Source organism: Malus domestica, chromosome 08 (genome assembly GCF_042453785.1).
Source record: "Malus domestica chromosome 08, GDT2T_hap1".
NCBI lineage: Eukaryota > Viridiplantae > Streptophyta > Magnoliopsida > Rosales > Rosaceae > Malus > Malus domestica.
Genome location: NC_091668.1, coordinates 11,909,323 through 11,923,581, shown reverse-complemented (window position 1 = coordinate 11,923,581; position 14,259 = coordinate 11,909,323). Strand labels below are relative to the sequence as shown.

General features: G+C 38.2%; 2 protein-coding genes across 5 annotated transcripts; one reads left to right on the top strand and one right to left on the bottom strand.

The window, feature by feature from the left end:
• Positions 1–2,625: 2,625 nt before the first annotated feature.
• On the top strand, positions 2,626–6,313 carry LOC103410807 (glucan endo-1,3-beta-glucosidase 5). Its single transcript, XM_008349471.4, has 2 exons — positions 2,626–3,706; positions 5,052–6,313. Exons 1-2 carry the CDS (start codon positions 3,360–3,362, stop codon positions 6,178–6,180), a joined length of 1,476 nt encoding a protein of 491 aa, XP_008347693.3. The 5' UTR covers positions 2,626–3,359; the 3' UTR covers positions 6,181–6,313.
• Positions 6,314–8,625: 2,312 nt separating this feature from the next.
• Positions 8,626–11,848, bottom strand: LOC103410806 (uncharacterized). Of its 4 annotated transcripts, none has more exons than XM_029107014.2 (9): positions 11,540–11,795; positions 11,152–11,443; positions 10,909–10,971; positions 10,652–10,691; positions 10,249–10,313; positions 10,000–10,116; positions 9,569–9,697; positions 9,287–9,382; positions 8,626–9,086 (listed from the first exon to the last, which is right to left on the bottom strand). In XM_029107014.2, the coding sequence occupies exons 1-8, from the start codon at positions 11,590–11,592 to the stop codon at positions 9,320–9,322; spliced, it is 822 nt and encodes a 273-aa protein (XP_028962847.2). In that variant the 5' UTR covers positions 11,593–11,795; the 3' UTR covers positions 8,626–9,086; positions 9,287–9,319. The 4 variants fall into 4 exon arrangements, with proteins under 4 accessions (XP_028962847.2, XP_028962846.2, XP_028962848.2 ...); XM_029107013.2 differs by having other exon boundaries at positions 9,319–9,382; XM_029107015.2 differs by lacking the exon at positions 9,287–9,382 and having other exon boundaries at positions 11,540–11,848.
• Positions 11,849–14,259: the final 2,411 nt, after the last annotated feature.

Sequence of the window (14,259 nt, the reverse complement as noted above, 5' to 3'; positions counted from 1 at the left end):
CATTGGCATGAGACGCCACGTTACGGTGTATTCGTGAAATATAAGTTGTGTTGTTACTGTTTTTTATTTTTTAAGAAACCTCAGCAGTACAAGAGAATTTTATTGATATTTTAAAATTACAACTAGTTAGAGATGACATAAACCTTATCCCTCAAAAACAAGAAAAAAAACATACACAAAAAGAAGGGGGACAAACATTACCCTTCTAAAAACTAAAACAAAAACGATACAAGAAAAAGATGGGAGACATGGGACCTAAACTCTTTAAAACAAAACCTAAAAGGTAATAACCTACAAAACAAGCTGAAGTCGTAGCTTTGGTCCCTCAACTTAATTCAATTAGAGTAATCGTCTCTCAACTAAAAATGTGTGACCATTAGTCTCTTTTAACTTATCAAAACGTGCAATTATGATCTTTTTTGTCAACTCCATAGAACTTCCCTCAAAATGAGTCAGGTGCCATGCACGTGAGGCTAAATCAAATGGACAAATATGGAAACCAAATCAGAAAAATTATAATAATGGTCCCTCAACTTTAACCTAGCTGGAGAAATGGTCCCACAACTTTAACCCAATTGGAGCAATCGTCCGTCCACTTTAACTCAATAGCAATGGTCCTTCCAACATGACTCATTTTGATGGAATTCTGACGAAGTTGACAAAAATAACCATAGCTGCACATTTTGATGAGTTAAGGGACCAATGACATTGATTTTTAGTTCAGCGACCAATGCTCCAATTGGATTAAACTTGAATGACCACTACTACAATTTTCTCAAAAATAAAAAATATAAATATAAATAAATAAATAAAAACGTGTCATAAAATTGTTCTTCTAACTAAGACTTCAGATGCATATATAAATTTTCGAAATCACTTGAATTACAATTACCTTCCAATCCAGCTACAACTTACAAATCATGCAACATTGTTGTTCAATATAGGAAAGCGCCTTGCATTGGTTGGTTATTATTATATCATGTTTTAACAATGGTTTTGTGAAACTTTTGAACAAAACCCATGGTTTTGGTTAATCAAATCTTCATAAGCTATTGCGAATGTAGTTTTTACATTGGCTCCAGCAGAAAAAAGTTGAAAGAAAGGTTAAGCATTCTAGCGGCGTCCATAATCAATTTGGAAAAAGTATGTATTTGCTTGTCAATTACTCTTATTCCTTTTCATCTTATGCAAGAAAATTCCTCGTGTTGCTATTCGCCATACTTAGAAAGGGGCAAATGTGACAGCTGGCGGATTTGTATTTCTAAGGCAATTTTATGAGTATTTTTGTATTTGGTCAAATAATTGTAGTCACTTAGTACTACGGTCTAATGATATTTCTATTCATTTATAAATGAGAGGTCTTAAGTTCGATCTCGCAAAAAACGAATTTGAACTACGTTATTGTTAACCCATTGTGAGGTTTAGTCCACTCTCCCACCCCTATAGATGATATTGTTTTTTAAAAGAATTTTTTTTTTGTTAATATGTTATTGGAAATCATCTGAATTTCATTGCATAGTAATGAAAAAATACAACTAAAATACTACAAAAATGCCTACTCTTATCACTTATTTGCACTTCGATCATTTGTACCATTCCTCTAATAGAGAGGGTACCCACATGTGTTGATGGAGAGATTGTACCCAAATGTGTTGGTGGACCCTACCATTATTAGAGAGATAGTACAAATATGCGGTAAGTATAGCATTACTCATATTAAAGCAAAATGATGAACAAGTTTCGGCCTATGTAAAAAACTACCTCTATTTAGATGGTACAAATATATAGCAAGTGTAGCATTACTTATATCAAAATGAAAGGATGAACAAGTTATGTCCTATGTAAAAATCCTCAGTGAGAAAAGAGCTCTTCCCACTTGTCATCATATACAAATTTTCAACTCGAAAAATCCATATCTACAATGAGAAAGAGTTGTTATAATTCATTGGTTAAACTTTCAACCTCTTCTCGATAGAGACTCTTAGTTTGTATCTCCTATTTTATTGAATTTAGAATCTTAAATCATCTCCAAATGAAGAGTAAAAACGTATCCATTAACAATAACAGTAAAACAAGATAGCTTCAGTATTTTCAACTAAAATGTCAATCCTACATGGCGTGGATTGACATCAAAGGTGTTTGCTGTCAAATTTAACAGCAACTTCAAATCTCTTTTTAGTGATTAATAAATTGTTTTTACCATTATTATTATTATTATTATTATTTATTCTAAAAAATACTTATTACAATTATAAAAAAATAAATAATATAATAAATAATAATTTAAATTTGACATATCGAATGCATAACAAAAATTTTAAAATGACCAAAGTGTCACATAATCTTTTAAATTTAAATTTTATTTTTTAAAATTTGATATCTGAAATACTCATAACCACGTGTATGATAGGACAACCTCTCTTTGAATTAGATACACCAGGGGTGGGGTCAAAAAAGAACAAAATACATGAGGTATTATTTATTCATGTATGACAATGTACGAGATACCAATCACAGTGGATCTCAAACGCATAGGAGGAGTTATTCTCTATTTGCTGACATCCATTTGTACTGAGTGAACTTCACACATCACCTGTACACTCTTGGCTGCACTTGGACACTATCAGCAATGAAGAGAGAAAGTCTAAACTATCCCCATATTCCCAATGCTTCAAGATTCTTCCTTTTTAAAGTACACAGAATCAACACTCTTCTTTTATTATTCTCATATCATTACCATTATATAATTCAGAATCCATTTTTATACCCTCCAATCGATCAAGTTCAACTCTCACCCAAACAGACGGAAAACATTCTTCTATTACTCTCTTTTTTCCTCTTCCTTTTTTTGCAAGAATTCCAAAATCCCAAAAACCCTGTCCTGTTCCTCTTGAAATCATCTAAATTTTCAGCATTTAGTACCAAATCTTTGCCACTTTATGCCAAACCAACCTGATCACCCTCTTCCAATCAATCATTACTCTTTTCTCTGTGTATAAAACTATTTGTATATCCCAAAAATCTTCAGTTTTACATTTTAGCATTAGTTTCCTCTTTGGGGCTGACCCTCTATGCTTTACTTTCTTCTTCTTGTTTTCTTGTAGTTGCCACACTTCAATTTTGGTTCACGATTAGGAAGTTTGCCTTTTTACTTCAATTAATATTTTCCATGTTTTGAATTTTCCTTGGGCTAGTAGGAGCAGTATTTGCTTTCAAATTTAGAACTGGGTTTTTCAAAATTTTGAAGCTTCAGCAGCTGAAAGTTGCAAACTTTAGCTCTAAAGATTCAAACCCTTCTCTTAAATTCCCTCACTTTACTTCCAAAACCAGTTTTCAACTCAAATTCCCAAAGGGTTTTGATGGGGTTGCTGAAAGGTATGGGCTTTAGAGGCCTAAGTATTGCCTTCTTGTTCTTAAATCTTGGGGTGGGATTAGTAGTTGGGATTGGGGTGAACTGGGGGACACAGTTAACACACCCTCTCCCACCAGCAACAATTGTGAAGATGTTGAAGGACAACGGGATCCAAAAGGTCAAGCTTTTCGATGCCGATTCGGATATTCTGAATGCTTTGAGCAAGTCTGGGATTCAGGTGATGGTTGGGATTCCAAATGAGATGCTGTATTCTTTGGCTAACAGTAAGCAGGCAGCTGAGAAATGGGTTTCCAAGAATGTCTCCTCACATGTCTCCAATGGTGTGGATATTAGGTAAATTCTCTCTCTAATAGAACATGTGATTTAAATTGGGTTTCTTCAATTGGAGTTACATAGAAATGTGCAGCTATGCATATAATTGATCTAATAGAATAGTGAGAAGCCTGAACATTAGCGCAGTTTGATAATAATTTCGTTTTTAGTTTTCAATTTTTATGCTAAATAGAGGAAAAGTACGTGGTTATCGAAAGGCCCGTAGATTCTTTTTCGGTACCCAAATCTTAGTTTATGAATGCTTATAAGATAGTTTCCTTGGTTTTTGCCTCTATGCAAATGAATCCATTAGAGAGGTGTGTGTGTGATCTTATTGCTTCTAGGAAATCAACTTCTTGATGAGCTGCTATGTAATTCATTCTTCGTGATCGAAAGATGATATGGGGAAGCTAGAAGCCTAGAGCCTTTTTCACGCTATCAGCCATCATCTCATCCCGCTAGAACCTTGCCTGACCTGTCCTTTGGTTTTAGAGTTCGAATTTATTTTGACTAGTATTTCCAGCAATGCGGTTCGGTTCAGTTGCATCTCTGATGCTTTTCAGTGAAATGAACAATTATTAGAAAAGTAGGACTTCTGTTTAGTAGCAGAGTGGTTTGCAACGCTTGAGCCACCACTCTCTAGTGTTAAACTCACCTATTTAGGAGTTTCTCATTGACTTTCCACAGGGATCCCCTTAGTTTTAAAGGTTTGAACCTCCTTGCAATAGCTAGTTGGAGCATCTCTCTACAAAACTGCATATTGCGGTATACCACCCCTGTCATTCCAAGGTTATTTCAATTGAATGTTTCAGTACTCAGGTGATGATGCTTCATCCTTCTGCCTTGTTTAAGTACATTTCAGGTGGTGGTTTTTAGTTGAAAGTCGATTTTATCATTAGATGGCTTTGTAAATAAAGCCCTTTTTTAGCTGTTTTGAATTAGTCTTCACTGTAAATAGTCAAGAGAAAGCCACATCCATCTAACAAAGTACAATCATGCTGCAGCGCAGGAAATAACGTTCATGAAATTTGAATAACAATGCCTACAGCATGAAACATTTCCGATCGGTTATAGTCTCGTACAAATTTAAATATGAACCCCTTTCTATTAACTTAGATTCTGTTATATAGCATATTCTAATCATAATCTATTAGCTATATTGAAATTGAACTGAAGAATAATAGTGGCAGACATTCTCTAAATTTCATGATCAGGAAAAACTGTTCCAGAAGGTGGGGAGGCGAACCTTTTCCTTTCTTAGTTGTTACTGTTTTTTCTTATCATATCAGCCTTTCCAGTTATAACTAAATGTTTTACGTGTAGTTTATCTCTCGAGATCTTACCTGTTTCATACATTCTCTGCAAGGTATGCGGCAGTGGGGAATGAACCATTGTTGTCAACATACAATGGAACCTATATTCCAACAATATTTCCTGCCCTTCAGAATATTCAGTCAGCTCTCATAAAAGCTGGTGTGAGCAATCAGGTTAAGGTCACGATTCCCCTCAACGCTGACATCTATGACAGCAGTGGCTCAGACCTACCTTCTAATGGAGACTTCCGACCAGACACCAAGGATCTCGTGGTGGAAATTGTCAAGTTCTTGAGCGACAACGGTGCTGCATTCACCGTCAATATCTATCCCTTCATAAGCCTCTACAATGATCCCAGTTTCCCTGCTGATTACGCCTTCTTCAATGGATACTCAAGTCCCATTAACGACAATGGAAGAATCTACAACAATGTATTTGATGCAAACCACGACACCCTTGTATGGGCATTGCAGAAGAACGGATTTGGAAACTTGTCCATAATTGTTGGAGAGATCGGTTGGCCTACAGATGGGGACCGCAATGCAAATTTACAGTATGCCCAGCGGTTCAACCAAGGGTTTATGTCCCATATCAAGAACAATGCAGGGACTCCAATGAGAAGCGGCCCTGTGGACGCCTACTTATTTAGCCTCATCGATGAAGATGCCAAGAGCATTCAGCCGGGTAACTTTGAACGCCATTGGGGGCTGTTTTACTATGACGGAACCCCCAAGTATCAGCTCAGTCTAGGAACTACAGGCTTGAATGGATTAATAGGAGCAAGCGGCGTTCAATATCTGGAAAAGAAATGGTGTGTCATGTCGCCCTCAGCAAGTCTTGATGATCCAGAAGTGGCGCTAAGCGTGAGCTACGCTTGTTCAAATGCTGATTGCACCAGTCTTGGATATGGAACTTCATGTGGAGATTTGGATGCTCGCGGCAACATTTCATACGCATTTAACAGTTACTATCAAATGAATGATCAGCTGGATACTGCCTGCAAGTTTCCAAACCTTTCGACTACCACCACGAGTGATCCATCTACTGGAAACTGCAAATTTAGTATCATGATCCGATCATCTTATTCGTCTAGTGTGAACGGCAGAGCTGGCTCCCTTGAAAAGCCTAGTTATTTAGGATTGGTGGTGTTTGTGTTTATGTTCCTGTATACAGTTCTGTGATTTTTTTTTTTTTGTGTATATTATTGGTGTAAAATAATATATACACTACTCAGGATTGTCAAGCACAGTTGGGGCTGAATGAACTCATATTTGTGTAGCATTAATCAGTCAATATACACAACAAATTGAAGTCTCTGTTTTCTGTCATCAACCCTAAACCTTGAACAAATCAAACTCGATCTTTAATTTTCGTTGAAAGGATCTAAATTGACCATTTTACCTTTTAAATAGGCGAATTTATTTGGAAATGTGACAGAGAGTAACTAAAATGTCATGCGTTACACTACGTACTTTCTATTTAGATCTTCAAATTAGCTAGTTAGCATAGCTCATGTCACTCTTCATCCAATTAGCCTAGGGTTTTAAGTGCCATTTGCTCTTTCCTAAGGTCAGAGATTTGGTGGGGGGGTGGGTTTGGTATATTTGAGTTCTCCTATATAATCCTAAATTATAAAGTAATGGCTTAAAATCAAAATACGTTTCACTTAGACCATCTCCAATAAAAAAATATTTGGTCAAATCAACCCTCAAGAGGAGAAGGTCTTAAGTGTGGTCATCGTTGATGTGGGCCTCTTCATTTTGTGTGAGAGGGGTGAGACACAATAATGTCGGGTTTTGAGTGGAAAAATCAGGGGGTGGCAGTGGGGGTAGGGGTGCTTTTGTTTGTGTGGCTGTGTGGCCACCTGACATGCAACTACAATAAATTTGAACAAATGAAATGTTTAACTGTAGTTGCATGCCAGTCCATTAACATTAAACAAGTACTCGTAGCCTTCGGTGTTGTGAGTGATCACAGAGTAGTCGTTTAATGTTAATGGACTGGCATGCAGCTATACAGCCAAAAAACAGACTTCCCTTTTGGTTTTTTTACCTTTTGCTTCCTTTAAACATTTCGTTCAAATTTACCATTATAAATTCAGCCAAACCCAAAGATAACCCCTGACCGCCACCTCTTTCATTCACCAAAGGTTACTCTCTCTCTCTCTCTCTCCATATTTTCTGCTTTTTGGTTTAGCAACTAGAGCTTGCTCTTAGAAGTGTGATTAGGGTTTATATATTTTTTACCACTGGTTTGATATTGTTGTGTTTTGAAAAAAAAAACTGTTTTTGTTGTGCTGTGAGGACTGTTCTAAAAATCCCCGCCTAGGCACTAGGCGGCTGACCACTGCCCCGATTAATGTCTAGGCGTTTGAAAATTAAGAAATGGCACCTAGACCTACTGAGGCGTCCGCCTAGACCTCCTAGGCACCCGCCTAGGTCACGAATCACTTAGACAAAAAATAGATAAATTTCATTTTACATTTTATTTTTTTCATAAATTGTAAGAGACTTATTGCATACTTAAATGAACACACATTATATCTTTGTTCCCCATGTTTTTATTATGTTCCAGTACTTCATAATATATATATCATTCAATTTTGTAGTATATGAGGAAATTATATATATTTAAAGTGTAAACAGACACTTATTTACACGAAATATAATAGATTTACTTAAATCCACCTAGTCCACCTAAGCTCTGCCTAACCGCCTAGGCGCTAGGCCCCAGCCTACCGCCCGACTAGCGCCTAGCGTTTTTTAGAACATTGACTATGAGAATAAGCTTATTTTTGTTGCTTCACGTTTTCAGCTTTTTTTTGCACCCAAAACTGTGAAAATAAGCTGTTTTTAAGTGTTTACCAAACTCCTTTTTTAGCTCAGCTTTTTATTATACCACTTTTTATAAAAACACCTTAGTACTAAACCAGTACTAAATGTGTAACATCCCACATCGCCCAGGAGAGTGATCCTTAAATGTATATTCTCATCCCTACCTAGCACGAGGCTTTTTGGGAGCTCACTTGCTTTGGGTTCCATCGGAATTCCGAAGTTAAGCGAGTAATGCACGAGGTCACTGCCAGGATAGGTGACCCACTGGGAAGTTGCTCGTGAGTTCCCAAAAACAAAACCGTGAGGGAATGGTAAGCCCAAAGCGGACAATATCGTGCTACGATGGTGGAACGGGCCCGAGATGTGGTGGACCCCAGGTCGAGATGTGACAAATGGTATCAGAGCCAATCCCTGGACGGAAGTGTGCCGACAATGACGTCGGGCCCCTAAGGGGGTGGATTGTAACATCCCACATCGCCCAGGAGAGTGATCCTTAAATGTATATTCCCATCCCTACCTAGCACGAGACCTTTTGAGAGCTCACTTGCTTTGGGTTCAATCGGAACTCTGAAGTTGAGCAAAAACAAAACCGTGAGGCAATGGTAAGCCCAAAGCGGACAATATCGTGCTACGGTGGTAGAACGGGCCCGGGATGTGGTGGAACCCAGGCCGGGATGTGACAAAATGCATGCATATCATGTCTATTTTTGTGTGTATACATATGTGTACGCATGTGTTTGTGTTTTTATATCGACCGATCATAGTAGGGTATTCGGTTTTTTCGCTCTTAGCTTATTCGTCAATCACTTATTTAGAGATTTCAGCTCTAGTAATCAAATTTTTACAGCTAGTTTAGCGTTGTACTAGCGTTATACAAGATGACGAAAATGTTGACGATGATGTCGTCTGGAGAATAGCTGCAGCCAAAAGCGCAAGCACAGAAAGGACGATAGAGAAGGTGCTGAAGTATGTTAAGCCGTCAGTGCAGTCCGGGACCTCCGTACTGTCCAAGTTGTCTACAAAACTTCTCAACTGTCACCCCTCCTTGTCCCAACGTTGATTGGACTTCGTCGAATTCGGATACTTGATTGCACGTCATGGACTTCAGAACGTTGTCTTCAAGTGTAGATGGCGATGTGGATCTCTTGGAAAGCCTGGTGGTGTAACCAGGGCACTTGCCATATTTTCAAAACTCAATCTTTGGATGTTCTCGTTTGATGCTTCCGAAGATAGTCTCTAGATCTTATATCAGCCTGCATCAACATCAGAAGGATCAGCTAAAGCTTGAATATAATTTCCAAAACATAACATGAACTAATGAAATAATACAATCGAACTCGGTGGTTCTAAAAAATGACGAACAAAACTTTTTAGCGAACAAGCGAACTAGAACACATCTTTGTCATTAGTTTGTGGTAAATTAAGTGGTCTATTTACCGACAAAAACAATCACCTTTCTGAAAGAAAAAAGAAATTATGAACAACCTCACAACATAACGAAAGCCACATTGAGATTTTCTGGACCAATTGCGGAATTAGAAGAGATTATCTGCATACAAATGTATATTGTTGTTTAAAAAAATAAGCTTATTCTAGGTGTTGTAACCATAATATAAGGTTGTCCTCACCACAGAATCTGCTCTACAAGCAGCTTTTTATGTCCAGCATATTAATAAGAAACAGGAAGTAGTGAATATGGAAACACTGAAAACATTCCAAGAGTTCCGGTTTTCACCTGCCGGATAGGCTCAGGGACACGAAATTTGCAAGTCATTTTCACAATTCTGGTGGCAGTATCAAGTGATATACGGTGACCAGTTGAAATAAATATAGGTTTCAATGAGCCACCTGTAGATCTTGCTGCCTGAAAAACAGAAAGAGAATGCCGTTTCAGTTTTATTGAATCGATTGAAACTGAGAACACAAGGCAAAGTGCGAAAATAGTTCCGGCAAAGGCACTCTACTTTTTAATCAAAGTGTCTGTGATTGTTCAGATAAACTAAAATGTTACAAACCAAAAACCAAAATGATAAGGATCTTCAAGTTCCCTGTACTACACTCCAACCGCTCAAGATTCCCATCACAGTTTAAATACCATAGCAGATCAAATTTTAATAAAAAATTTAACAGTTATTAGAGGAGAAATAGAGCTTATATAATGCTTACCGCTCCCCATGTACGGCCTGAACATCCTTTCAAAGTAATAAAACCTTCAGCACTGTCTTCTTGGGCTTCGAGAAGCTGCTTCACTCCGGATAGTGTTAGACCATCAACATGATGAAGCTGAAATACGGTACTTTGTCACAACTCATGAATTCAATTTATATCAAGAGAAATTTCTCAAAGTTAGACATGCAGAGAAAGCCCAGATTATGAAAGGTATGGATGTAATATAATTTTTACTATCAGTATTACATTTTTTCCGATCCCAATAGTTGGTAGATTTGCCAGAATGCCAAGATGACAAGCCAAGCCAAAACCTACAAAACAAACTCTACCCTTTTTAAAAAAAATCTCGAGTTGAGTGAGGGGCCAACTGCTCTCAATCAACTAAAGGTAAAGACAGAACTCTAACAGATTGTATCGTCTAAGTTACGAAAAATTGAACTAACAGGTTCTAAATGAAGTGAGCAAAAGATTCACTAGGCCTAAAAGTGTGCCCAAACCATATTTTCAGCAATTTCAGACCATCATTCCCCCCATAGGTCACAAATCACATTTGAAAGCAGAAGTATATAAATAAGAAAAAGCGGTGATTTAGCTTTCATTTGAAAAGGGTAAGCATATAGTCCACGGGGATTTTTGTCAAAGGACTTGCCTCGAGGATGAAGTATTCCGTTTCCATCAACCATTAGAAGCTGTTAACATTAAGGATAAACATTGTTATTTACCCAAATTGTAAGGTACCAACTTGCCAGATTTGGCATAAAGTTAAAAGACATTGATATGTAAAAATGAAAAACCAGAATCAAATATTAAACCTTACTGATAAACTCTTAAGCAATTCTAAACAAGTTCAAATATCTAACATTATAACGAATTCGTGTAGCCAGAGAATGCAAGGGCAACGGTCACCTGTGGGTAGAAAGGACTATTGTTGTTTTTCATTTTCTCCAAAAGCTCAAGCAACACTGGGGCCTAATCAATACAAACAATCAAATACATCAAACAACCAAAACGCTTACATCAATCAATAGGGATGCAAAATTCATGACATGGAAAAAAATGTAATGCATTTTTCCTTTTTAACAAGACGATATTCTAAACTAGGGGAAGGCGGATTCGAACTCGCGAAAACCTATAACATGAAAATTGGACCTCTCTGAAGGCAAGGAAGCCAGGAACATAAGGCACATTGGGAGTGACAACACAGAAGTCTTGATACACAACTTGGAGAGTTTTGAGCTCCAAAACCACAAGGATTCCACATGCCATTGATGGGTTTTCTTTTGAATAGCTTATATCAACCCCTCCCACATACTTCAACACCTCCTCTCTCTCCTCCTCTTTCTCCTCCTCTCTCTCCATTGACCTTGAGTTTGACTTTGAATCTAATCTCCATGAGAAATCATCTTCTGCAATCAATTTTTGCTTCAGCAAATCTTGGGCCCTGAAATTTTCAATTGTGTTAGAAAATTGGCATACAAAAATTGAGAAATGTGGAGAATTTGTGATGACTGATGAGTTTTGCTGCTCTTCAGCTTACTCTGTCCAAGCTTTGTGGTCGACAGACGAAGAAGAAGGTGACAGCTTTTCCATTTGGATTCTGAAACGCTGCGTTTATTGGTTTATGGGTGGAAATCGGAGCATGGATGGATGATTGAATCTTGAAGACAGCGCGGGAAGAGGGCGGGTGGCGGTAACACCCGACGGATCCTGTTGTGGCCCGTTTGTATTTGAACTACTTCGAAAATTGGGCTGGCTATCACACCCAAAACCAAAACCCTAATTTTTTTCCATTCGATTTTGAAAAAGTCATGCAGCAAAGCTTATAAAATTTTGTTTTTCTCAAGGCAAAATTTTTTTTTATCCAAGCTATATAATATATTGTATCTAAATTACGGAGATAAAGATTTAAATTTGAGTGTAGAAAGAATATACATATTGTCCATCCACCCAGCTTAACTATTTTTAGATCGCCTTAACTAAATCTAAGTCTTTCATTACTGTTTGCTTGCTTCGAACAAATTATTTCTTTACAGTATTTTAACATTATAAATTCAACCTAACTACTGATATGAATGTCACATCAGAATATTACCATTTTTAGTCTTTTATTGACAAATTTGACGGAAAATGGCATAATTGATCGAAATTGGAGTTTCGGGTGTAAAATAGAGAAATTTGAATTTTAAAGGACAAAGTAGAGCTTTGGGCGTAGCAAAAACTCGGCCGTGAAGAAATAATTCGACCAAAGACAACACTTGGGTGGATCTAACTAAGAGGCTTGGCATGCCGTTGGCATGTCATTGGCATGACATGGTCGATATTTGACATGCCAATGTCAACATTTTGTCAGGCTTGACATGTCATTGGCATGCCATGGTCGACATTTTGCGAGGCTTGGCATGACATTGGCATAGCATTGGCATGCCATGATGGACATTTTGCGAGGCATGGCATGCCATGGTCGACATTTTGCAAGGCTTGGACTACTGATATAACTGTCACATCATAGTATTCTAACATTATAAATTTGACCAAAGACAACACTTGGGTCCTCACTAAGGAGAGATTTTTCAGTGTGATCAGCACATGAAGTGGTACACCACATGTTACTATACAAATAATGGAATATATGTGTTAAAAAATTAACAACTTAAAAAATAAAATTTCTCACCATTTACATAAAAACACGTGGTGTACCACTCTTGTTCTTGTCACAATAAAAAATTTCTCCTCACTAAGGAGGATCCACTTTTTACCAACTATGATGTGGCCCAATAAAATTAAAACACGTGTCCAACTTTTCATTATTTAATTAGCAACCAAACACCCCGTTATTTAAGTAAGCCATGCATCCAAACATCCCACATATTCCTTTCGTCTCCAACCATCCTCTCCCCACGCCATGGCTGCCAGTGCTCTCATCATCACTACCCCATTTCAAACATAAGAACAAACAAAAACAATTATCTAGCAATAATTTACCCATTTGAAAACCCTTTCTTTTTTTTCTTTTTTTTTTCAAATCTGAACAAACAACCAAATTTCACTGCGACCCACCACTAATCCTTCTCTTCCATGGCAACCCACCACCAATCCTTCTCCCTTCCAGCGACCCACCTCCAATCCCTCTGGCTAGATCGACTTGTCGTCCTCCTTGTGAACAGCGACGATTGCTGAAGATGGCCTCCCGCAACGGGCATGTAGTTCCGAAGAATCTTGTACCAAGTTGACGATAATGGAGTCGACGAGTTAGCCATAGTCGGACCTACTATGGTTGTGGAGGACAAAAGATGGAGTGGACAAAGAAGATCCTTGTTTGGTAACATGCTTTAAGCGAGAATTTCTGTTTGGTTACAAATATTGCAAGTATTAGGAGATTAAATATCATATCCCGACCTGGGCCCCCACCACATCCCGGGCTCGACTTCACCGTAGCATGATATTGTCCGCTTTAGGCCCTGACCACGCCCTCACGGTTTTGTTTCTGGGAACTCACACGAGAACTTCTCAATGGGTCACCCATCCTGGGATTGCTCTCGTGCGAACTCACGTAACTTCGGAGTTCCAATGGAACCCGAAGCCAGTGACTCCCAAAATGTCTCGTGTTAGGTAGAGATAGGAATATATATATAAGCTTATAGAATTCACTCCTCTGGGCGATGTGGGATGTTACAATCCACCCCCCTTAGGGCCCGACATCCTCGTCGGCACACTTCTGACCAAGAATTGGCTCTAATACCAAATTATCACATCTTGGGTCGGGCCCCCACCACATCCCGAGCTCGACTCTACCGTAGCACAATATTGTTCGTCTTGGGCCCCAACCACACCCTCACGGTTTTGTTTCTATAAACTCACACGAGAACTTCCCAGTGGTCACCCATCTTGGGATTGCTCTCGCGCGAACTCGCTTAACTTCGAAGTTCCGATGGAACCTGATGCTAGTGAGCTCCCAAAAGGCCTCGTGCTAGGTAGAGATGAGGATATACATATAAGGCTTATATGATCTACTCCTCTGGACGATGTGGGATGATACATCACGTGTTTTTTTTAAGATGATTGGTCCACATAGTTTGGTGAGTAAATTGGGTCCTTCCTAGTGAGGACAGTCCTCACTAAAGAGGATTTACTTTTTACTGCCTATGATGTGGCTGACAAAAGATGGAGTGCACGAAGAAGATCCTTGCTTGGTAACATGCTTTAAGCGAGAATTTCTGTTTGGTTACAAATATTGCAAGTATTGGGAGTATATAGGTG

Excerpts from the sequence above, each read along its gene's own strand:
- LOC103410807 (XM_008349471.4), top strand. The coding sequence starts at position 3,360 with ATGGGGTTGCTGAAAGGTATGGGCTTTAGAGGCCTAAGTATTGCCTTC. Across the intron at positions 3,707-5,051 it reads TCCAATGGTGTGGATATTAG|GTATGCGGCAGTGGGGAATG; the intron begins GTAAATTCTCTC and ends ATTCTCTGCAAG.
- LOC103410806 (XM_029107014.2), bottom strand. The coding sequence starts at position 11,592 with ATGGAAAAGCTGTCACCTTCTTCTTCGTCTGTCGACCACAAAGCTTGG. Across the intron at positions 11,444-11,539 it reads GACCACAAAGCTTGGACAGA|GGCCCAAGATTTGCTGAAGC; the intron begins GTAAGCTGAAGA and ends TGAAAATTTCAG. Across the intron at positions 10,117-10,248 it reads CTATTGGGATCGGAAAAAAT|CTTCATCATGTTGATGGTCT; the intron begins GTAATACTGATA and ends ACCGTATTTCAG.